Below are 25,364 nucleotides of genomic sequence, written 5' to 3' on the forward strand. Positions count from 1 at the left end.
CGTGGGTTCGAGCCCCACGTCGTGCTCTGTGCTGACAGCTCAGAGCCTGGAGCCTGCTTTGGATTCTCTCTCTCTCTCTCTCTGTGTGTGTGTCTCTCTCTCTCAGCCCCTCCTACACTCATGCTCTGTCTCTCTCTCAAAAATAAACAAACAGTAAAAAAAATTTTAAATGAAGCAAAAGCAGAGGTTGTTCCCCCTTCTTGAATTATCTCCTCCTCATCTGTCCAGTTCCATAGCTTGGCTTGCCCTCTGTGCCCTGGCTCCAGCCAACAGGGTACTGGCTTCTTCTGACTCCAAGCACTGGCTGCTCTGATGATCTGCCTGGCACTTCAACGTGTGATAGGTTTCACTTCCTCCACATATTGATGAAAACTGTTGCTATGATTATTTAAATCTCCTAGGGTACACTCAACCCAGCTATACTAGCAATGGCCATAGATAATAGAACTTTACAAGGCCCATGGTACCCGCCGTGATGTCTAGCATATAGCAGACACTGTACAGACACCCACCAACCTCTACAAGAGAAGCAAGGCATAGACAGTCTCCATGGGGAAAAAAAAAAAGGCAGCAGGAGTTCCCAGAACAACTCTTTCTCCCCAGGATTCTCCTTTCCCTTGGAGGTTTTATTCGCCAATGAATGAATGTTGAAGTTCCTGACGGTTTCAGTCCAGTTTCTCTTCTGATTTTTCCTTCCCCTCCCGGGTTGATGTCACCCAATCTTGGGATTTTAACCACCACCAATAAGCTCTGAAATGTGTGTTGCATATTTCAGTCTGAACTCAGACCCTCCTCTTCAATTGCCTCCTTGAGATTTCCACTTGGGTGTCCAGAGTATGTTCCCCGAGCATGTTGGAAATTAGATGTGCTTCCTGACCCCTCCTCCCTGCATCTGTGGGTTCTCCGGTCTGTAAAAGGCACCGCCATCTATTCAGCTGTATAAGTGTAAAATTATTGATTAGTTTAATATCTTTTATCACTTTACATTCATCTGTAGAGGCTTGTTCGTTTTACTCCAAAACATGCGTTAAACTCACCCGCTCCTCTCTGAATACACGGCCATTACCGTATCCCACATCACTGCCCGCTGTCTCCTGGACTATGCCACAGTCTCCTAATTGGTCCCTGTGCTTACACAGTAAGATCCTCTGCCCCCAATGTACTCTCTGTCAGCAGGCACCAGAGTAATGAGGAGGGAGCTTTCTCTCTGCTTTGTCTTCTCACAGAAGAGAGTTGCAGCAAATTATTAGCATACGTCATCAAATTAACAAGTTTCGAGACGAAAACTGTCTTAGTGTCCAACCCTGGGGGAAACGGATCGATACATCTTTTTGTAGGCATGCGGGTCCCCACATTGAAAGACCTGCATCAGGCAAATCTGAACAATATGACCCCAAAACCACCTTTCCCTCAAGGTAAAGGCATGGCCAATTTCTGCTCCTTTCAAGGTGCCAGCATCCAGTTCCCACCATTTGTCAAGCTATTCATTGGATGCCAGTTGGAAATGATTGACTTGCATTGCAGGGTTGGCATACGGTACTTCTGACTTCCAGCCAGAAAAGAGACGGCCGTGTTCCAGAAGAGATGCCGCAAGCAGAGATGCTGCTGCAGGGAGGCTGTTGACTTCACTGTCAGGCTGAACTCCCAGGGAGCACAGCCCACGTTGCCTGGGTCCTCATGGACCCAGGCAGGGTCAGATCAAGCTGTGTACCCAGCCCTGGGAAGGACAGTTAACACGTCAGGTGCCGACTATCACCCAGATGCTGGGCTGAGCGTTATTCCAGGCATGTAAGTGTCACCATAGTCCTCTATGGCTGGAATGATCTCTGTGTGCAGTCAAGAAGTGGAGGCTTGAAGAAATCAAGTTACCTGCCCAAGATATGGCACTGTCCGAGTTCCCGTTCCATAGTCACAAAGCCCGGCGGAATGCACTTTGTGTTCTCACTCTGGCACTGGCCCCTGGACTTTCCTGTGTCTCATGTCTACATATCTCTTGCTGATTTGCTTTGAGGCTCAGGCTTTTTTGCCCATCATGGAGTCCAGAGCCCCAGGCAGATTCGTGGCATAAGCCCACAGGATGGCTGGGTCTCCTGGGCTCCTGGTGCCATTGCCAGAAATGTTTGTGGAGCATACAGTGATCCACGGATAAATATTTGTGAAGAGTTATCACATCCACCCAAGGAAGTTTTAACTCCGGTGAAGCTCAGAGATTTATCTGAGCAGGCTCTTTTATTGGCAATAAAAAAAAGAAACCAACAGTGATAATTCTGTATATCTTTAAAAAAAAAAAAAAGCCAACCCGGCTTAGTGCAGTCTCTTAATAGGTCATTAAGCCAGGAACTTTTCCTGTGGTATTTTAGAAATGAAGATTGAAAAAAGTATCAGGGAGGGAGTTGGTTACGTGTTTGACTTTGGCTCAGGTCAGAGTCTCACGGTTCATGGGTTCAAGCCCCTGCGTTGGGCTCTGTGCTGATGGCTCAGAGCCTGGATCCTGCTTCTGATTCTCTCTCTCTCTCTCTCTCTCTCTCTCTCTCTGCCCCTCCCCTGCTCACTTGGTTGCTCTCTCTCTCTCTCTGTCCCCAAAATAAACAAACATTAAAAAAAGTTTTTTAAGTAAGAAAAAGTATCAAGGTAACTTGGAAATGAATTAAGCTCACACATATAGATCTTCCTTCCATTTCCTTTTCTGTCAGGTCATAATTTACAGTGTTATTGCTTCTTTTTTTAAGTTTATGTATGTATTTTGAGAGCAAGCATAAGCTGGGAAGGAGCTGAGAGAAGCAGAGACGAGCAGGCTCCACACCATCAGCACAGAGCCTCATGCGGGGCTCAAACTCACGAACCATGAGATCATGTCCTGAGTCGAGATCAAGAGCTGGACGCTTAACTGACTGAGCCACCAAGGTGCCCCAATGTTGTTGGTCCTTAAAGCAGAAGCCTGACTTCATAAATCAAGAACTTAATGTAAAACACGTTAAGTGGTCAAGCCAGGTATCCTCAATTAAAGGCAAATAACTTCTCTTCAACAGGAATCCCTAAGTCTCCTGGGAGAAGATGTTCCCTCTCATCTGGGCTCAGGACCTACCAGGACACCTCCGACCTCCTAGACCCTTCTCCACATTCCTGCTCCCGTAACTAACATGGGAGCCACAGGACACGCGGTCATAACTCAGTCATTAAAAACAAGGCAGAAATCTACTTCTCACTCCCCTGCCTGTAAATGGCTTGCAGTTTAACAAGTATAAATTAAAGGGATAATATTGATGATCATCACAATAATGATAACAAGAAGACAGTAAGGACCTAACAATTATTTGTGAAATGCCTCCTACACGCCAGGCACATACATGTTTTAATTTTGGTACGATAAGATGACTAATACATACACGTGTGCATTTCAGAAAAAAATCTGGGTTCAGCACGGTGAGTAGCTTACACTTGGTCAACAGTATGTGGCTAATTCCAAACCCAGCTGTACGGACTTTCGTCTGTACCGCACTGCCTTCTTCCCATGGGCCATGCTCCTCCCAGACTCCTCACGCCTTTAGCAAGAGAGTTGAGGTCTAAAAAACATCCACCTATTGGGGCACCTGGGTGGCTCAGCCAGTAAAGTGTCCGACTTTGGCTCAGGTCATGATCTCACAGTTCATGAGTTCAAGCCCCACGTCGGGCTCTGTGCTGACAGCTCAGAGCCTGGAGCCTTGCTTTGGATTCTGCGTCTCCCTCTCTCTCTCTGCCCCCGTGCCTCAAAAATAAACATTAAACAAATTAAAAATAACAAAATAAACAAAGCTACCGGAAAGATGTTTCGGAAATGTCAGCAGAGCATCAAGTCATCTCCACGTGATTCCACCTCTCCTTAGGTGTTATGCTTCCCCAGAAGGGCATTCCCTTTCCCCCCGCACCTCCCACCTAGTGAGGTGAGCCTCTGCTATGACATATTCCACTGACCCTCGGGCCTCGGAGACAAGACACAAAGGGCAGTAGTGAACACTGTCTGACCCAATATCTACACGGGGGCTTTCTCTGTCTCGCCATCCATGGATCACTGGTGTCTAGTACACGGAAGGGCTAAATGCCTCTGTGAGGAATGAATCAATGGCAGTGCTGTGGACCACGGCATGCAGACACATCTGTTTCGCTCCCTGCTCTATATCTACAGGTTTTATTTCGACAGTGACGATGTAGAGACTGCTTTCCATCTGCCAGGCTCTGGGATAAGAGGCAAATCCTTTTCTCATCCCCATGTGACATCTCAGGAGGCAGCCTTGGAGGAATTAAGGGACTTGTCCAAAGCCTTCGATCCAGAAGAGTTCCGATCCAGGATTCAAATCCAGGCTTTGGTGCCAGACTCTTCACCCTGATGCCTCACTGCCTCCCAGGGGAACCTGTGTGCCCATAGCCTGGACAGACTCCTGGGACAGGCCCGGACGGAACAGCCTCAGTTCCACACCAGCAGAACAGGCAATGATCTACCTTCACAGCTCCAGGAGTCACCAGTGACGTGCTCTGTGCTTGGTGGAGGGGCAGATGTTTAATAACTCTGCAGCAGCAAGGAGCAAGTTATATAACACGGCTGAGCTATTTTTGAACTTTATAAAATGCTGACTGCTCTTTTCAAAGCGCCTTCTGTAAAACCAGGAATATTAAACATAAAGAACCTTTTCCCCTTTCCCCCACCTTTTTTTTTTTTCCTTCCTGAAATCCTAGGGACAGAAACAGATCCACAGAAAGATCATTAACACGTCGTCCTCGGCAAGCAGTCTTTTCTACTGGGTCCTACATCATAAGCAGTAAGTCATGGTTACTGTGTAACTGGTTCCAAGATGGTGCGCTCAGCCTGTCAAAGAAGGACCCCGATCCCTATAGCAACGTAGCACCATATGCTTCTGTGAGTTTATCCGAGCTTCTTCCAAGGTATCTGCATCCTCCTGACTACATGGTGGGAGTAATGAGACTATTTGGCTACTGGATGGTTTGTGGATCCCTGAACTTGAGAGTCCTGGGCTTCCAACTCAGACACAGATACTGAGGATCCCTTACCATCAACAACCTACATGTCCATCCGAGGGGGGTGCGTAAACAAACAATGCGACAGTTACACACCAGAACACAAGACAGCAACTAAGATGAATATGCTAGGATGACACGGGTCCTCATAGGTGGGTCTTGAACCAAAGGCTGAGGTAAAGGAAATTTGAACCTAACAGATACCACTTACGTGCATTAGAAAGAACTGTGCCTTGGGTCTAAGGCTGCACAGACGTCTGTACAAAAAGTAAACACATGCACGCAGATCTGGGGTCCCACCAAGTTCACGGCAGTGTCCTTCCCTCCCAAGGAGAGAAAAGGAAGAAGGTGGGACTCGGGAGAGGTATAGTCAGGACTGCTATGTGGTCGGTAATGTTTCTTTCTTTTAAAAGTTTGAAACCAGTGTGACACATGGGGTGGGTGTTTTATCAAACTCTGTAATCGCTTTTTGTTCTTCCCTAATACTTTTTAAAAAGTCCTCGCTTACGGGAGTCTCCGGCCTGACAGATCTCCTTCTTCGGCACATTGTACATTCTTTGAGGAGAGACGTTATGTCTTCATTCCTGTGACTATTTCGGGGGCAAGCAGGGGTTCCACTGGAAGGAAGGAATGACTAACACAGGAGGAGAGAATGGTGCCCTGAACGCTTTTCTGAAAAACTCTCATTTGGGGGCTTTCTCCAGCTCCCAGCCCTTCCCTCTCCTGACAAGCTGCTCCTCTTGGCTGGGTGAGTGTAAGAAACACCGTGACACAGGGCAAGTGTGGTAAGGAGCCACTCCTGTGCCACACTCCAGCCTCACACACAAGGTGAGCACTGCCAGTGCTCACGGATGGAGAGAGGTTTCATTAAGCACCAGGCAGAGGATGACGGCTTACCACACTTGATGCATTACTACTCTGGGGCGGAAGCACCATCTACAAAAATTGCTGCATTCAAAACATAACTCCTAGAAACAGCACGACAGCATTTCACAGCAGTAGGATGTTTTTTTCTTTCTTTCTTTTTTTTTTAGGAACGGAATTCAGGATGGTCACTCAAAGGAGCTCTGCATGTCCTGACAATTATCCTTCTCAAATTCCTTTTCCTGCATATATTCTATTTCCGTTGCCCTAACATTGAGTTACATTTTCATCAAAATTATACATTTCTGAGTATTTGAGCTGTGGGGCATTTCTTACGGGAAGTGAGGGTTCATCAGCCCAGCCCTGGCGTTTGGGCTGGCAGAGCTCCTGCCTCTATAAGAGGCTCCCGTGCCTCATACTGCTTTATCGGAATTGCTTCCTGATCTTTAGGCAATTATTCAAAATGCTGAAAGTTTCCATGTAGAAACAGGATCGCTAAAGAGGGAATCAGAGAGAAGGGGAAATGTCGAAGGACCACGATTTCTTAATTGAAGAGTTCATTTTTCATGTGTATACCAATTTTAAAGAGGTATAATCTTTCTACATGTGTGCACACGCACGCACACCCCTAGCTCTGGACTCAGAGATAATCCCTGAACTGTAGCAGATTCAAAGTCCTGAAAGCTCCCAGAGTCACTTTGGAGTGATGTGGGGGTGCCTGGGGGGATCAGTCAGTTAAGCTTCTGACTTCAGTTCAGTTCATGATCTCCTAGTTCACGAGTTTGAGTCCCGCATCAGGCTCTGTGCTGACAGCTCAGAGCCTGGAGCCTGCTGCGGATTCTGTGTCTCCCTCTCTCTCTGTCCCTCCCCTGCTTGTGCCCTGTCTCTGTCTGTCTCTCTCAAAAATAAATAAAAACATTAAAAAAAATTAGAGTGACGTGTTACTCTGCTGATAATAAACCTACCTAGTCTGCTGACTGTACTTTCTGATGACCAGAAACAACCTCACTGGTCATTCTGACAGGCATTCCATAATCACTGGGTGCCGGGCACGGCACTGAGCAACACTTGTCATGCATCGCCTCGTTTCATAATCAGGACAATCCATGGAACACTGGTCCTCAAAGCATGGTCCCCAGCCCAGCGATATCAGCAGCACCCAGGAACCTGCTAGAATTGCAAATTCTGCCCCCCACTGCCCGTGGCCCCTGGAGCTACCGAATTACGGAAGGAGTATGAAGGCCAGCAGTCTTGGTTTAACAAGCCCTCCAGGTGATTCTGATGCATGCTCAAGTTTGAGAAGCGCCCCCTAGGAAACAATGCTACTATCATCACTTGGCAATGAACAACTGGAGAGGAGAAAGGTAAAATGGTTGTCCGAGGCAAATAGCAAGTGGACGAGACAAGATGTGAGCCCTGACAAATCTATGTCCGGAGTCCAGGTACTTAACCACAGAGCCACACCACGTGTTACATAAGGAAGGAGTGTGGATTAAACCACCGGGCGTCAGGCAAAATGAGTGTAGGGGTTTCCATTCTAAATGTCAACAGCTGAGCCATAATGATGGGTCACCAGAACAATGACGCCTCTCAGAAACATCAAACTTAAGTGTCCAATAGGAGCAGTTAAATAAATGAGTACACATCCGTACGACGGAATACAATGAGGCTTTAAAAGTGGTATTTGCCAAGACTTCCAATGACCCACAAAAATAGGACATAAGGAAAGAAATTCAGACTCAGACTCAGAGGACGGAAGCCCCAGCGTGGGCAGTTTTCCCTAAGTGTAACATGTTGGTGAGGAGGTGGGAAGCCTAGTGACTTCACAAACTGCTTGTGTGAATATAAATTGGTAGAGTTACTTTGTGGGACAAACTGGCAACAGATACTTCAATTTTTAAATGCATGTGCTCTGTGACCCCAGATTCCTACTTCTTCAAATCCACCCTGGAGAAACACTGGCACATGGGCACAGAGACATATGGCATGATGATCACTCAGCTTAGTTTCTGATGGAAAAAGAAAAATTTCAAAGAACCTGAATTTCCATCATTATGGAGACTGGATAAATAAATTACAGTATATCTCTACTGAGGAAGGCAATGCGTAGGTTTTAAAGAATACACACACCCCCATACATATGTATATCTACACATATATACCTACATACGTTCATACATATGTATCTGTGTATATATAAACATCTTTGTACATATATTCATATATGTGTATATATCTACATAGAAAAACATATACATATGTACAACACATGCACACTGGAGATAGAGCTATAGATAGAAGATGGATAGATCGAGAGATACACAGAGGGATATATAGACAGGTCCCGAGTATAGGTTTCCAAGGTATATTGTTGAGTAAGAAAAGAAAGTTGCTGAGAATAAAGTACGATGTAACTTAAAAATGAAAGATGAGCCAGAGGGGTGAGGGGAGAGGAGACCAAAGCTGACTGAACAAAGGAAGTCCCTTAAGCGCACACCCCACACTCCCTACTGTCAGCGCGCATTTTCAGCAGTGAGTATGCACGTACTGCTCTGGTACTTAAACAACCAAACAAACAGACAACAAAACTCTGGTCCCATTTTGGGAGACAAGCAGAGATGCCCCTCTTACTGGTGCAGAGTGTGTGGTGGGGCCTCCAGCTTCTCCGTCTGCCCGTAGCAGCTGGCCTTGGCCTCAGGGATGTAGGAGAACTTCTCCAACATGGAGTACGCGGCAGTGGTGAGGATGCCCAGGCCGTCCCTCACTCGCGCCTCCAGGGTGTAGTCCCAGTCGTCGTAAGAGACTGAAATGAGTCCTGATGGAAACTCTTTCGGGATGAGCTCCGTGTTCCCAGAAACCAAGCTGGGGACAATCCAGAAGAAATCATACCCGGTGAGGCCCAGGGAGCGGGCTTCACTCAGGATGAGGATGGCCTCATCTTTGGAGCAGTACAGCAGGATGACGGAAGAGTGGATCTTCTTTAACTGGACTTGCGTCTTTGCATCCTCGAAGGAGGTGTCCAGGGTGATCACGTTCTGCATGTCCCAGCCCACGAAGCTGTTGTCCACTGTGGTCTTGATGAAGCTGATGAAGTCCCTGTAGCCAGGGAAGATGGTGGTCACCAAGGAGAAGACATGCCAGTCGTAATCCTGCATGATCTTCAGCATGACCGTGGCTTGTTGCTGGATGGACGCTCCAAACTGGAAGAAGGTGGACGTCGGATCCTGCCAAGAGGTTTAAAAAAAAAAAAAAGAAAGAAAGAAAGAAAAAGAAAAAGCAAAACAGAGGATGAGGCAGAAGGTGGTTTATATGTAACCATCTGTCTTTATAGGCTTTTAAAATGCCTTCTTAGAAGGGGGTGACACATCACACACCTATTCCTTCACAAACATTCCTGAGCACCTACTATATGCCACACTTGGAAACAGACACTGCAAATACAGAGAGGAGAGAGACCCTGAACTAGGAGCCCACAGCCTGGTGTTTGAAGGCATCTGTTATTTTTTCCAGTTCATCATCTATTCTCCTCATTTTCCTCTAGTTCATTCCACCCGCCCGCACCTTTGGGCCCATGTGGCTTCAACACAATGAACTCTATCTGGCCCCAGTCTCCAGACTGGAAAATGAATTCAGCAGAGACACAGTTTGATGACATACTTGGAGCACCTGGAGTCAGCTGTGCCTGAAGCCCTTCACTCTGTACCCGTTGGTTGTGTAAGCCAACAAGTTCCCATGTTCACTTGAGCCAGTGTGAGTAGGATTTCAGTCACTTGGACTCTAGACTCCTGCATAATATAAAGTATAATAAATACTACATGGACATCTATCTGATGTCTATCTGAATCAGCAAATATTTGTTGAACACTTACCTAACTAAGCAGCAACACCATGTTAGAACTTGGGGAAACAATGATATATAAGATAGACACAGACAGGGTCTCTGCCTTCACAGATCTGGTTGGATTTCGAGAGCAATTTCCAGGAACTAGAGACGGAGAGAGGCATAAAGAGATGCTGACAGAATATCCGGGTGAGGAAGAGGGGAAATGAGTGGACATTATAGTCAGAGGAGACCTGCAGATTCATCTCGACTATTCTAGCAACTGGAGATAAATGCATTATGGCTCATGATGTAGTCGGGGGATGAGCTGATTTTGAAGAGGCTGGCAGAAATCCCACCATGTGTGACCTCAGGTATATGTTCAGAGGCTTAGACCTTATTCGAGCATAAGAGGGAGTCACTGAATGCTCTTACTCTGGAAAATGACATGGTGACCTGTGTTGGGTTAAAGGGCCCCTTAATAGTCTTAACATCTCCCTAAGTCATGATCTGATCCTGAGAACACACTTCCATTTAGAAAAGGCAGGCTATGCCTACAGTTGTTTAATTTACAAACCACTTTCACACCTCTTAACTCGTAAAATCCCCATGAGATTCTATGAAGGTGGTGGTGTTGGCAAGGGGGAAATGAGGCTCAGAATGAACTCAGGTCCCAGTTCCATGGCCAGCCCCCTTTCCAAAACACTGCCATGACTTTCTTGGGGATCGTTGAAGATCTACAGAGAGCAGATGCTTAAACCATGCTGTTGACTGGCTGGCATGGTGCAAAAATGCCAGCTAAACAGAAGGTATGCCTGTGTGTTATAGCAAAACACAATGTGACAACTGCTGAGATAGATTCCCCCCCTCCCCCCAGGAACTAAAAGGATTCTCAAGGAGTCCTTATTATAGTGCAGCCATGTTTTCATTTTTCATTCTGTAGTTACCATACACATTAACCTCAACAGTATGAATACAGGGGTTCGTGTGTGTGTGTGTGTGTGTGTGTGTGTGTGTGTGTGTGTGTAAAGAGTGGATGATTCCACTTGTCTTTCAGAACGATAGTTCATACCTGTGCATGTCACCCCTTTAAAGAAGTCTGCAGAGTTCTCCCCGTGGGTGCTCACAGAAGAGAAAGTTTTATCTGAATGGGCCAAAAGCTATATAGTTCTTCGAAACACTTCCCTTTTCTAAAATGCATGAGTTTGGGGGATAATTCAAGTGCAATGTGGCCTGAAGGCAGAGAGAGAAAAAAAAAAAACAGAAATAAATGCCTCTGGGCTCCTTCCAACAATATAGTTTTATGAATTTTACCTAATTAAATCAATTAAAGTGGGTAACAGATTTAAAGACTTTGGATAATTATCTTTTTCCCTACAGTAGCTTTTGGAGAAATCCAATATTCTTGGATTGATTAATCATTTTAAACCATGCCTCAACAAGGTTACTGCGAACGGCTCAAGGGCAGAGATTCTGCTGTGTCCTCATCTCTCTGTCCCCAGAACCTGGCAGAAGACTTGGCACATGACCCATCAGTAAATGGAGGATGAAGGAATGCATGAGTAAATGAATGTGTGCATGAAGTCTGAAAGGAATGTCCTTGGTTTAAGCATAACACACAACAGCAGAATTCTGTGTCTGAGGTTGCGTTCTTTATGGCTCTTGAATGTCATGCCCAGAAATTAAAATCTTTCAATACCACCAACCTACTCCTCCATCCAATGCCTGAAATATATAAAGAGTGACCTTTATTGATCAGAAGAGGAATATAGAAGTCCTATATGCCTTAACAGCTGTCCACAGAACCTCATTAAATACTGAAAACTGACAACATAAAGAATCAAAAGGCGGCACAGAAGTGAAGTCTCAAGGCAGTTACATCCACCAACCTCAGCACTGCCAAGCCTTTCTTGGGAGGGGACTGAGAAGTTCCAAACTTAATTACAAAGCGTACGTAATAATTCTCATGGAACCAGGGTGCCTCCAAGGAAACTGGTCACCAGAGTTACTTTATGACGACAGAAGACACTGAGATCAGCATCTTCCTGCACGGAGCACACGAGGGATGGAGAAAGATCTCAGGAGAGCATATGCTAAGAGCATGGCTGGAACCCAATACAAAGGATCTCTGAGACGATCTGTATACACACACTTCCTAGGGATAATCGGGACCGGTGGAGAGGTGGAGACCAAATATGCTAGGTGTGAGGGATGATGGTGTCTGGGATGGGCCAGCACCCCTACTGTATGTGCTGTGAGCTGTACACTACTGTATCCATGAGCAACTTTGTGCACAGAGCTGGGAGCAAATGCAGCCTCATCTGGCTCTCCATGTAGGGAGGAAGGCATGGGCGCCTTGTGAACTTCAGGAAAGAGAAAGATGATTATAGGGACAGCAGTTCATTAGACAGGAGCTCGCCTGACATAGCCGTCTGTGTAAAAATATGCGCAGGCTCCTTGCCTGTGAGATCTCCACTCCCCAGTCTTGTGGTGCTTCAGTCCAGGCTGAATCTCTCCTATTAATCTCTTATGATCCCCATGAAACTCCTCCCTGCTGGATGGCTAACAGTGTGACTTCCGGGGTCATGCTATCCGGGTACCAGTCTTAACTGCGTGACCTTGGGAAAAAGTCACTTCACCTCTCCAAGCCTCAGTTTCCACATCTGAGGTTATTCCACATAACGGGTGTGACAATGCCAATAATTATACCTGTGAACGTGCCAGAAGGACTTAGCCTATGAGAGACACGTGGCTCAACACTTTCAATGCAGTATCTCATCTAATCCTATCCCCAACCACCTTCCTCAACTGGTACTGATATCATCCCCATCGTATAAATGAAGAAACAGACTCAGAGGTAGAATGACTCTTACAGACTCATACAGGCAGTGAAGCAGGTCTGCCCGCCTTTGGGATTGCAAGCTGCTCACCCCTGCACTACATTGTTGCTGATGATAGCACTTCCCCGTTGAGCTATAAGGATTAAACCACCTCTTTGTCTGAAAGCTTCCAGTGCAGTACCCATCACAGGTCATGTGCTCAACAAATAGATGTGACTGTTATTGTCCCGGTGGGTCAAGGCTCTTGGTATTCCACATCAGGGGCTTCTGCTACCCACTTCCCACTCTGGACTTGGACATCCCAACAAGTCAACCCCATTCATGACTTATTGAAATTCCTAAGTGCTGCTTTAACCATGCCACTTGTCTCCTCTATGGCCATCAATGGCTCCCTTGGCCCCATCTTCACGTTAAGTATAGACCCTCCAGCCTACCCCTTTATGGACACCAGTCAAAAGAGCATGGGCCCTCGGGTCTGTCAGACTTGAATCCAAGTCTTGGCTCCGCATTAACTAACCCTGTGACCGTGGGCAAATTCTGAAACTTTCTGCATCTGAGTTTCTTTGCCTATAAAGCGGGTATAATAAGCACCATCCCAGGGTGGGGTTGGGGGGCTGCCATGAAGAATGAAGAAGGGCTGGACTTGAAGGATGACAGACTCACCAATCTAGGACTGCCTCCAACAGTCTGGGGACTCCTCTCCATGTCCTCAGTCCTCCAGACAGTATGCACAGCACCAGACACCTAAGGGGACCTGATATGTCCAGATCTCCTGACATGCTCGTTTCACATCGCCCCTCCCCTCTGCAAACCAGCCCACTCATTCCGAGTCCAAGGAGGCTGCACGAAGAGAAGGAACTATCTTTCCTCGCGGTGATGAATCATGCTTTGGAGAGAAACCATCAATCTTGTCCCTCATAGACCTCCCATAGTTACCCTACACCACTATCATGTCCAGTGGCATCTGAAGCTCCCCTATGTGTTATGGACCAAAGGCCCTCTATACCTTTTGGAGGGATGGAAGCGAGAAGCTATTTGCAAAACATAACTGCACAGTGAGACACTGAAGAGTCTCACGTTTAGCTCTGGATTTTTCAAAGGTATTTTTACGGACTGGCAGGAGGTGACGGAGGAATCTGGCCACACTCCCGGGGCCTGGCATCTGATATGCCAAATGCTGCCCTCTTTTTCTAGTCCCTGAACATTCTCCCCGCTGCCTACCTGAATGGCATAGGCTGTCTCCCCTGCTCTTACCACCTCCTGCCATCACTTGGCCTGTGCTTTTCGGGTTCTCCAGATCAGTCTCTGACCACCTCTGGCACCGGCTTCCTCAGCAGTGTGCAGCCGGGGGAGAGGAACAGATTTCAGACACCCACTTTGGTTCCGAAGCGAGAGCAGTTCTCTCCCTGGGCTCACTGCTCTGCTGAAGACGGAACAAACTGTTTTAAACACAGAGCGAGGGAGGCAGCGGGTGTGGGATTCCGGGTGTCTGCTCTCAACTCTGTGTTTCAGTGCCATCATAACTGAGGTCTCATTAGATGAGAGTTCCTGATCTAACGTTCCAGAATGTTCCAGAGCTTGATGAGTGCTCAGGGTAAAAGACCTGACTGCTGTGGGTATCAAGGCATGATGTTTAATAGAGTCTAATACCAACTTTGATTTCACTTACCCACTCACAAAGGCTACAAAGGACACTCACGCCCATTAGCTCTGTGATTCTAACGACCCAAGGGATGAGGTATTGCAAGTAGTTATAACCCTCATGGATGGCATTTTTCATAACGACACAGGAAGAGAGGTTAAGTGACTTCCTTAAAATCCACAGGGCGCCAGGCTGACAGCTTTGTTACTGCAAGATGTCATCCCAAGTTCCCTTACACACAGCAGTGGCTCTCACTCCTGGCTGCACAGGAGAATCACTTGAGAGTTATATTAAAAAACAAAACAAAAAACCAATGCTTCCCCCCATGCCAGTGCAAGTGAAATGCAATGTCTGTGATTTGAGGATATGAACTCCAATGGTGATTTGTTTGTTTTTGGTGGCCTCATCTCAACTGCAGCATGAGTATTACCCAAGTTAGTATCGACAAAGCCTCGCACAATGTTTGACACAAAGCGGGGGCTCAATATATTTGGTGAGGAAATAAATGAGCAGGAAGCTCATTCCTAGGAGGCACGAGAGATTTGGTCACTGTTATATCAACCCTGCACCCATTTCCATAACTTGTTTTCCTTTCCTTATTTTCCTTTGGGTACCAAAACAAACCAACAAAGATAATGATAGGTGACCCAGCAAACATTGAGAGGGACTCCTGGGGGATTTTCTTTCTCTTGGTGGAGGGCTGTCCTGGTGAGCCTTGATGTGTTTTCTGCCACTCTTATTGTGTATTGACTGAGCTTTTAAATATATTTTATTTCTGTAAAGGCTCCAGACTTGATAAGCCTGAGGATTCAGAAGAGTAGCCTTCTCACATCCATATAAGCTGACTCTGTCCCACCAGAGGATCTCTATCCCATCATCAGCCATTTTCTTCTTCCATCTCCACCACCATCATCATCCACTACCACCATCATCACCATCATCATCATCTACCATCATCATCCACTACCACCACCACCCATCATCACCATCATCATCATCTACCATCATCATCATGCATCATCATATCCATCTTCCTCCTCCTCCTCATCATCATCCACCACCATTAGCATCATTGTCCACCATCAACATCCATCATCACATCATCTCTCCATCTCCCTCTCCTCCTTATCAGAATTACCATTACCATCACCATGGCCATCATTACAGCTAACACTTACTAGGCATATGCAGTATGTAGGGCAACGTGGTGTGTAGTAAAAGGTCTTATTATCATCCCCGTATTACAGATTTTAAAACTCAGGCTGAGAGAAGGTAACTTGCCTAAACTCACACAGCTGGTACACAGCAGAGCCAGTATTCAAGACCAGGCAACGTGAATGCAGAGTTTGGGTGTTTAGCTACCTGATTTCAGGTGCGCAGAACAGGAAACAGAAGGGGGGGGGGGGAGCACGTAAATAACCACCACTTAATCATTCCTGAGACCCAGCTAGCAAAGGAAACGGCCCAGAAATGGAAAACTATTGTCAGTGATTCCATATCAACAGGCCGTCAGTTGGTGCAGAAGACTGTGGCTAAGAGAGGAAACCATATCCCGTACCACTTCCCAAAACACATCAGCTCTGTCATTCACAAACGCAAAATTTCACTCCAAGCAACTTCTATTTATGGGACTGTCTTATGATTTATGTTTTATCGCTCATTTTTCTCGTTTCCAGATAGGAGGGATCTCTTCCCACATTTAGTGCAGCAGGTAACCACCACTCAAGCTACAGGCATCCATTATTTCCTCATCACCTTACAGGTTTACTTCTTTTCCCTTGCCCTACCACACCTGCTCATGCTCCAGACCCACTCAAACAACAGCAAGCACCTCATGTACGGAGTCCCCACCCCAGTCCTGTCCCTCTCCCACCCACCTTCCATGCTGCTGCTCTAGTTACTTTTTATAAAGTTCAAACTAGAGCATGATGTCCTCCTGCTTAAATTTTTTTTCAGCAGCTCTCACAACCTTCAGAATAAGATAAAAACACACACCAGCCCCGTCACAGCTTGGACTCAAGGTTTGGGGCTCAGTATCCATCTCAGTACCCGAGTGAGGTAGGTACCCTACAAGCACGAGACAAAACGAATTGCTGAGTGAGTTAATGCAGACAAGTAATGTGTGCTTGGAAGGAAAACCAAAGGAAATCTTCCTACCTCTGTCTATCATTTCCCAAAAGCACATTAGCTCCATCACCCACAAACACAGAATTCCTCTATAAGCAACCTGTACTCACTGGACCATTTCATCATTTCCATTTTGTCCCCCATCCTGTTTCTCCCAGAAACCAATCCACCGTGATTCTTCTAAAATGACCTAACACCACCATTCTCTGCTCTCTCCTCCTCCCTTCAAATGAGAGGTTTAATCTCAAGTGTCTGGTGACTGGTGGGTTCCCAGCTAGGGTGGCTGCCATGCTCTGAGTTGAAGACCAGAACAGGAACTCCAATCTTAACTCAAGAGTCTATGTGCCGGGCTCTCAGACTAGTCTGGTGGAGATGGGTGACATATAAGATAATTTCTAAGATGAGCTCTATGGTTGGGGGTGGAGCAAGGAATGGACCCTCCTAGAATGACCAAGTCTTCAACCTCATCCTAACCTGGGCTTCCAATATAGCACCTATTGGCTGCATGTGACTATTTAGACTGACTTTAAAAGTATTACATAAAATTAACTATCTGGCTTCTCAGGCAGACTAGTTATATCTCAAAAGCCAGCAGTCTTTAAACTTTAAAGCTGATGCTCTTTAGCTGGCCCCACCAGCCCCACACCTAAGGATGCCAAGTGACTTGGTCTGGGATAGGGTCAGGATGTTTTTAATTCCCTGGGTGGTTGTAATGTGCAGCCAGGGTTGAAAACACTAATCTAAGTCTTTGGTATCCAACCCCGTAGCTGTGGTCCCCTGGGGAATTTCTCAGGCCCTCAGATTTCCAGGCCCCAGGCCACCACCACTGGATCAGAATCTTTGTCTGAAATCTGTATTTTCTCCAGAATATGCTGACTTGGTACTGCTAAGTCCCATTTCTCTATCTCCTAGGGGAGGAAACTGAGGCTTTAAAATCTTCAATGACTTGCATCAAATTTCACGTAAACCAGTGGGATCTCAGGAACAGACACAGGGTCTCTCATCTCCTAATTCAGTGACCTCTCTACCGTGTCATGAGGCCATGAAGTGGGAAATGTTTTCTACACAGAGAAACCACAAGGAACAGGGGGTATGTAGGGGAACAGGGGCTTTGCCGACAGCCTGAGAGGAATCTGCTTCTTAATGTGAGGAAATTACTTCACCTAAGCTTCTGTTTCCCCATCTGAAAATGGAAGATGACAGTAACAGTCACCACCTTGAAGGGTTGCTGCGCATCTTTTGTGAGATGATGTACATCAAGCCCTTAGCATACAGGAAGGGCTCGGTCAGGCTGAGTAGGGGATGATGGAGGTGAAGATGGCAGCCTTGACCATCGAGCCCCAACTCCCACACCCACCATGGACTCCTTAATACTCCCACTTCTGAATTTCCAGCGTCTCTGCTTTTACATGTCACTCCTCATTCCCGACTTATGTGTGGTTGCCTAGTTACTGGGAGGCATGCATCTTGCCCGCTCCTCAGACTAGAATTCTTAAGGGCAGGGCACAAAGTCCTTCTGAGTCCTCCTTAACACCTTGCACGGCACTGGGCCACTACTCAAGATGAAACTGGAAGTATCATTCTGAATCTGCAAGGCTGCGTGGGGGTAGAAAGAGAAACCAATGCTTTATGTATTTGAGCAGACCTGCCAGATCCTACCAGATCTACTGCTCCAGAAAAATTCATCTATTGATTGCTTTTCATCCATTCAACGAATTTAACAAACTCCAGCTATGAGCCAGGCATTGTTCCAGGGGAGCGAATCTAGGGAAAGAGGCTACCAAAAGTGAAGGTCCCTGCTTTTATGAAGTTTGCATTCTTAAGGGAACAGATAGACAAGAAAGAATGACATCAACACACAGAATAACTTCAAGGAAATCAGATGATGTAATAGTTCAGAAGTGGAGAGGAATACCACGTTAGGTCAGCCGGTCTGCCACACTGGAGCTGATCAAAAAGATCATGAAGAAGGACTCAACCAAGCAGAGCTAAGGGGCAGGGCGGGGTAAGGAAAGCCATCTGAGAAGAAAGAGCAGCATGTGGTTAGGAAGGGGCTTGGCAAGTTCAGGGAACGGAAGCAAGATCAAAACAGCTGAAGTTTAATGAGAGAGGGAGAGAGAGAGAGAGAGAAAGAAAGGTGAGAGATGAGTTAGGACAGGAAGCAGAGACTGTATCACACAGCAAGTGTCCTAAAGACCACAGTAAGGGGTCTGACTTAATTCCCAGGTCAATCTTATTCCAAACTATTCATCTACTAAATGCACCAAGTAGTATCTTCCAGATGGGAAGCTGGGAGAGGACCTGGGGGTGCTGGGGTTTCATGTGAAACAGCCCAATTCTTCCCTTTGTAATTCTGATCTGTGTCAGGAGAGGAACCTACGTGGAAGGGACAGTGAGGCATAACTGTTTGCACTTAACAATATATCGTCCGGTCAGCTGGTACCCTAACCTAATGGTGTGTGTCTAGAATTCTCGTGTCTGCCTGGGCATTGCAGACTGAGTCCCAGTTCATCACCCAGACCCAGGCTCTTCCTCTAGCAAGTGATGCGATGCTGGAGGAGAGAATACACAAATGCCTGCAGAGAGGCACTCCTTGAGTCCCATGGCAACTATTGGGGACAGCCCAACACCCTCTACATGCTTCCGAAACACATGATGACTGCCCCTCTTGGACCCGGCCCTGCTTTCTAGATGGTTAGCAGCCTGGCCAAGAAGAGACACGTGCTGAGAGGCAGGCTCTTATTTCCATTGCAGCCACACAGCAAAAGCCCAAACCGGCTTCATCTGGTGCTCTGTCAACCTGCGGGTGAGTGTCTGATTCAAGGCCTCTACACAGGGTTGTTAGTGATGACGGTCTGTCTGAGGCCAGGTCCAGCCACTCTCACAGTGAAAGCCAGAGGGCGATTCTACCTGACCAGAGATCATTTAGCACCGAGTCAGGTCTCTGAGCTGCTCATAAACCCAAGTATTGGGCATCTTCTTTTTCCCCCCCAGTCCCAACCATGACTGAGCTACTGGCCTTGCTCTATGCACTAGAAGCCCTTTTGTCAGGTTTTCTTAGAGAAGCACCAGCTTCTCTGAGAAGCACCATGGACATTTGCTATTCTGACCACTGAGGATCCCCTTTCCTCCTTTATTGGTAATAGTGAATTTCCATGGAGAGCTGTCAGCCAAACCCATTGGCTCATCCAAACCTCACAGTGTCAGAAAGTAGTTCAGGGGTAGGAATGTGTCCTAAAAGGTCTGATCAGGATGACTCTCAGGATTTCTGGAAAAAGTGACTAGGAAAAGACAGTTTCTCATACTGTTAAACTTGAACCTGGAAGGATATTCAGTCAGGACTTCTGTCAGCCATTAGCCACCGTACACCATCTCGAGAAGGAAAGCATGAGCGCCAAAGGCAAAGGGGAAAGATAAAGACTTATTGAGTCCTGATACTCTTTGTTGAGCACCTTGTGCAAGTCACACCTGAAGCCATCACACCCTCATCACTGCATGTCCCAATTAATCCCCTCATTTGGCTTAAGCCTGTTTGAATGAGCTTTTCTGTCACTGGCAAACAAAGATTCCTGACCCTACGTTGGTGAGGAAGATGTAGAGTGACAGGACTCATTCTGAGCTAGGATTACAAGAACTCAAAACTACAGAGTGGCGTGTTTCCATTCACCATCCTTGCCTCTTCCGATCCATGCATTTTCCCCAGGTACAGCTGCCTCTCCCCAATAGCTCAGTCTTCCCTGCATGAGCTCTTCATCCTCTCTTCGTCACTGTTCTGTTTTTCTTTAATATGTCACCAGGACTGGTTCCCGCTCAGGGAGTCTGACAGCCACCACTGCCATGACCCAGATGAAAGACAGGACAAGTTGCCACCAATAATAATCGCTTGTCATTAAGCTGTTCCAGCAAGGAGAAAACACAAACAGGTCCTGTTCATTAAGTTTTCGTCTCTGGCTGTCACACTCGACAGGGCGACTGCTGGATGGAAGGAGGCAGCTTTATTTTTGGAAAAAGGAGAATCTCAGGCTTTCCCGTAACCCTTGTGAGGGGCAGGCCCTGGCCGTAAACATTACAGTAGAAACTTCGTCCTTGAAACGCCCCTGGTTCTCTAAGAAATGTCTGCAGCCAGCTCTGAGAGCTGAACTCCGGGAGGTAATTGCTCTTCTCTTTGGGGGTCTGCCTGTTGGTGGGGTTGAAGGCACGGAGGGTTGAGTCCTGGACCCTCCTCTTACTGACGTCAGAGGCCTGGGCAAGATGCGGGGTCCCTGCAAGGCTCCGTTTTCTCATTGGGAAAGTGAACGGAATTTATTCCCCCCTAGAAGGAGGTTGTTGTGATTGAGATAATGCATGTGCTGCTCTCGCGCATCGGGAGCTTGATTCATGAGAGCTCAGATTACGGGGGCCGTTGTCCTCACGGGAGAATCAGCCACGCTGGCGACAAGGAAACCCAAAACACTGCAACCCGCCAGCGCAGCCTTAATGCGAACGCGAAGAGCTCTCCTGTGGCTCCTCCCCACGCGTTTCCTCAAGGTCCCAAAAACGACACACGACTCCGCAGGAGCTATGACTGAGAGCAGGTGGCCAGGTCATCCAGGGTCCACACTGAGAGCCCGGCGTCCCCAAGCCCCTCAGGGCTGGGCAAACCAGGGCTGCCACCAGCTCAGCAGAGAGTTTGTGTGCGTTTAATCTGCATACTAAGCTTTCACAGGAAGTATTTCTGTTCCCATTTTACAGGTGAGGAAGCTAAGGCTTATCGAGAGGTCCTTACTTTTTTTTTTAATGTTTTATTTATTTCTAGGAGAGAGAGAGACAGCGTGAGCAGGGGAGGGTCAGAGAGAGAGGGAGTCACAGACTGAAACAGGCTCCAGGCTCTGAGCCGGCAGTCAGCACAGAGCCCGACGCGGGGCTCGAACCCACGAACCGCGAGATCATGACCTAAGCGAAAGTCGGACGCTTAACCGACTAAGCCACCCAGGCGCCCCGGTCTTTACTTATTTTAATGAGCCCAGGAATCACTGGGGGGTGGGGGGAGTCTTGCTCCACGGCACACTCAGATTCAGCACTCGGGGGCTGGAGGACATTCCCAGGTGGCACGGACACAGACCAAGCTTTGAGCAACGGCGCTACAAGCTTCAGTCACACGCCCACAGTCACCCAGAGCCACAAATCTGACCCCACAGAGGCCTCTGTCTTCCAGGCAAGAATGGAGAGTGACGCCCGATGGCGTCTGTTGTGTGACATCCTCACCTGTGTGTCCTTCCATCCAGCCTTCTCAGCTCAGACAGCCACGTGTCACAGCCGGTCAGTCCCCTTTCTCACCCGACAGAGCGCTCTGGGGCAGCAGGAGCCTGTGAGTCATGTACCATGGGGGAGCGAAGGAAGAGAGGTCTCCCACAGTGAACCGTCTCCACTCCCGGGAGCCACCCAGGAACCAGGGGAGTGGTGGCTGTGCCCATATGCCGTGTGAGAAAGGGCTGCCCTAGGCACGGCCACCCTCTCTCCTGCTCGCTGGCCCTGCTGCAAACCAGAGCCCGTCGCTGAGTCTCTCTGCAGCTCTACGTTTCCATCTGTAAAAAGGAGCTAGTGGGACTCTGGTTACCTGGAGGGGTCCTGGGTACCCAGGACTTGGTGATACGTGAGAGCCCGTGACCCACAGCATGCGGACAAATGTGCCAGCTCGCCCACCGCCCGTCGAGCGGCTGCCTCCTCTTCTGTGCTCTCCCCCCCACTCCACCCCCACGGTGCTCCTGGAACACGCTGTCCACGCCTCTACTGTCGATCTCGTCAGCAGGTATTTTGAGTGTCTATTTAAATATCTGTCTCCATGCAAGTAGATTCAAGCTAATTCATCTCCGCAGCAACAGCACCCAGCCCAGCTCCTAGTATCTGGTGCAGCTCAGAACACGTTAGCTGAAGGTATGAGTAAGCGGAGGCATGAATGAAGGAAGGAAGGAAAGAGTGAGCGAAACGGCGTCTGAGTGAGGGGCGCAGATAGAGCTGGGGACCAGGGCCTGCCTGCGCGTGGCGTGAATGCGGGTGTAAGATGGAACCGGAGCTGGAGCCGGATCTCAGGAATCCTTTCCTGCCCAAGCGCTGACCATCTGACGGCCGGGAGCAAATGCACAATTCTGGGGGAGACTGGGCTTGTATTCCTCAGGGTCCCAACTCTTCCTACTTGCTCTCCAGAACTCGGGAATCAAACAGATCCAGGCCGAACAGTACCCCAGTGTCTCCACACCCAGGGAACAGGTCCTACGTCCACACTGCTCAGGGCTCTCGTGAGCACAGCTCATATTGCTCCCCTCCCCGGTCTACACCTCACTTCCAAGCCCCTCCTAATACCTCTCCCCAGCACAGAACACTCGACACCACGCACACGACATGACCGGAAGAGGCGAACTGTAGAGGCAGAATGCTCAGCAGGGCTTCCCAGGGGCCGGGAAGGAGACAGGAATGAGCAACGTGGCCGATGGGTGCTGGGTTTCCTTTGGGGGCGATGAGAAAGTTCCGGAAATAGATGGTGGTTGCGTAACATGGGTGGTGTACTTAATGCCACTGAGTTGTACCCTTTAACGTGACTGGGTGGTGAATCGTGTGTTACATAGATTGGACTGTAATGAAAAAAATAAATACGTGAAGCAAGCAAGCAGAGCCTGAAGCTGAGGCTGGACGCTTGTCCCAGGTCCCTGCAGTCTTGTGGTGCCTCCCTCTTTGGGGTGAAGGGTGCCCTCGAGGAGCCCTCGGACTTCATGGTGGCCTGAGGCGCTAGACCAGGTGGAAGGGAGAAGTTCCTGAGGGGTCTTGTTCATGCACATCTTTCTGTCCCCTGGGATCCGAAGTCCCCGAGCAGCCCGGTGGTCGCCAGTCACCCCCCACCCTGCGGAACTTACACCCTGCATGGGCTAGGACAGCAACCTTCTCTAGACGGGGCCACCCAGCAGGCGCGGCCCCTCTCGTTCTCTTACACACACAAACCGGATGGCAATAACTGCTCTGCAAGAGTGCAGACCCAGAGGAATCGCGGGCAGGGAGTTGCTGCGGCGGATCTGGCGATGTGACCCATGTGAGTTCAAGTCTCTGCTCTCCCACACAGCAGCTCTGTGGCCTTGAGAAACTGACTCAACGCCGCTGAGCCTCCGTTTCCTCCACAGTGAGCTGGGAAAAGCAACTGCCACCTGTCCACCTCGGGGATGAGATGAACCATGCGCACAACCCATCAGCGTGGTGCCCGGCCCACACGGGCTACTATCTACAGATTGTTTATGACAGACAGTTCGCTTTCCCTGCGGAGCCTCATGAAGCCATTGGTACAAACGCATGCAGGAGACAGTATTCATGTCAGAGGGTATGCGCTTGGATTTTGCTGGATCCCAAAGCGTTTGCTTGCCACCAATGAGCAATGGTACCCCTGTTCCTTATCAATTTTATCAATTTTAATCTGCTTGCTAGGTTAAACAAGGTTGGGGGGGGGGTTCCTGTTGCCTATGTTCAAATACTGCCCAAAGATCATCTTTCACAGTCTTCTTCCTCTAAAAGTGATGTTTCCAGATAGAAGAATGAGTCCCAGACCAGCACCAAGAGATTTAGCCACCTCTCATGGGCCCCATTTCACTAAGGTGTAACATTCTGCGTGCTAATCGCTTCCCATGAAGCTAACAGAATGCAGAGTTTCCAGTAACATACACAGACCGAAGAATTGTAAGAGCATCATGTTTGTTCATCTCTCAAACTCTTGAAGACTAGTAGACCAAACATGGATGCCACTGGCCCCTTGACCAGGACGCCACTCCATTCCCACGTGCCCATTTGTGCTCTGTGTGCACACGCACGCATCAAAAGGCTGTGCCTCCTTGTTCCCCCCAACAAGTAGGAAGCCAGGACCCACTGGAAGCTCGGAAAAAGAGCACTGACTCACTGTGACCTGAGTTCACTATCACAATTGAACCCCCAGCTCGAACGGCATTAGGAAATGGTAAACAAGGAGTGGGAAGAGAGAGGTTTAACAGAAAAATTGACGGTTTGAGTGTTTTCCTAAGAACTGGCATAAAAGGGAAAATTGAATGTCAATTCAGTGTGGACTCAAAGTGCTGTGCAGCCTCTGAAAAGGGTTCCGAATGACAGTCGGAAAGGAGCAAACACAATCGATGACAGTCCATTTGTGTTCCTGCTCAGCCCCCGGGGGGGCCCAGTTCCGGCCACGCTCAGGGCTGGCTACCGGCCAGGACCCAGTCGGCGGCAGAGCTCTGCAGGCTCGGGCTGCTGTGTCTTCTGCAGAGTCACTGGGCATAGCAGGGTCCCCTTCTCAGAGTCTGAGGCAGGGCGCACCCCAACTCGTCACCCTCAGCTATTCTGTATTTGCTGCAAACCGGTGGCACCATGAGAGGCCCGTAGATGGTTCTCTTTCTTCCCACTTTATACACGAGAAAATGGAAACCAGAGATGGGGGAGGGGTGCTCGCTGGCCTCCCGGACTCGCTTGGAGAGAAAGCCACAGAGCTCGGCCCATCCTCAGGGGCCCACAGTCCAGAAGGGCTGACAGCCAAGACCAGGGAACCAGGAGTGGATCCAGAAAGAGGGAATGCACCTGACCCAGCGAGAGGGGGCATAAGGCTCTAGAGCAGGTGACCCTTACATTGTTTCCGAATGGAAGGCAACTGGGCGCAGGCCAGAGAGGTCCGGAGAGAGTGTCCCATGCAAAGAGGACAGTGTGCAACCTTAGACGTATGAAGAACATGGCATGCACGGAGAATAGCGAGCAGCTTGGGGCCAAAGAAATGCAAGCAAAAAAGCTTAGAGTAGGGGCAGCAGGAGGCTGGGGGGCAGGGGGGAGGTGGGCCCAAGGAGAGGCCCCTGTTTCTGGCACATGTTGAGCACCGTGGCCTCTGGTTTCAAAGTTTTTAACACGTTTACATTCCATATAACTCCTATGGCTTCCTTAGTATGTTTATTGTTTCCTCTCTGGTCGTCCCGGGGGGAATATAAGCTCTGTGAGGTCACGAGTATCTTGTCTGATTGTATGTTCATTGATGTATCCAAAGTACTTGCGGCAGAGTCTGTCATATAAT

General features: G+C 48.3%; 1 protein-coding gene across 1 annotated transcript in view; it reads right to left on the bottom strand.

The window, feature by feature from the left end:
• Positions 1-25,364, bottom strand: part of GRIN2A (glutamate ionotropic receptor NMDA type subunit 2A) — a 364,034-nt gene that overhangs the window by 139,033 nt on the left and 199,637 nt on the right. Inside the window, exon 2 of the mRNA XM_077773268.1 lies at positions 8,506-9,098. Within this exon, the coding sequence (XP_077629394.1) occupies positions 8,506-9,098 (593 nt within the window). The remainder of the gene's footprint in view (positions 1-8,505; positions 9,099-25,364) is intronic.

Source organism: Crocuta crocuta, unplaced genomic scaffold (genome assembly GCF_008692635.1).
Source record: "Crocuta crocuta isolate KB4526 unplaced genomic scaffold, BGI_CrCroc_1.0 scaffold16, whole genome shotgun sequence".
Lineage (NCBI taxonomy): Eukaryota > Metazoa > Chordata > Mammalia > Carnivora > Hyaenidae > Crocuta > Crocuta crocuta.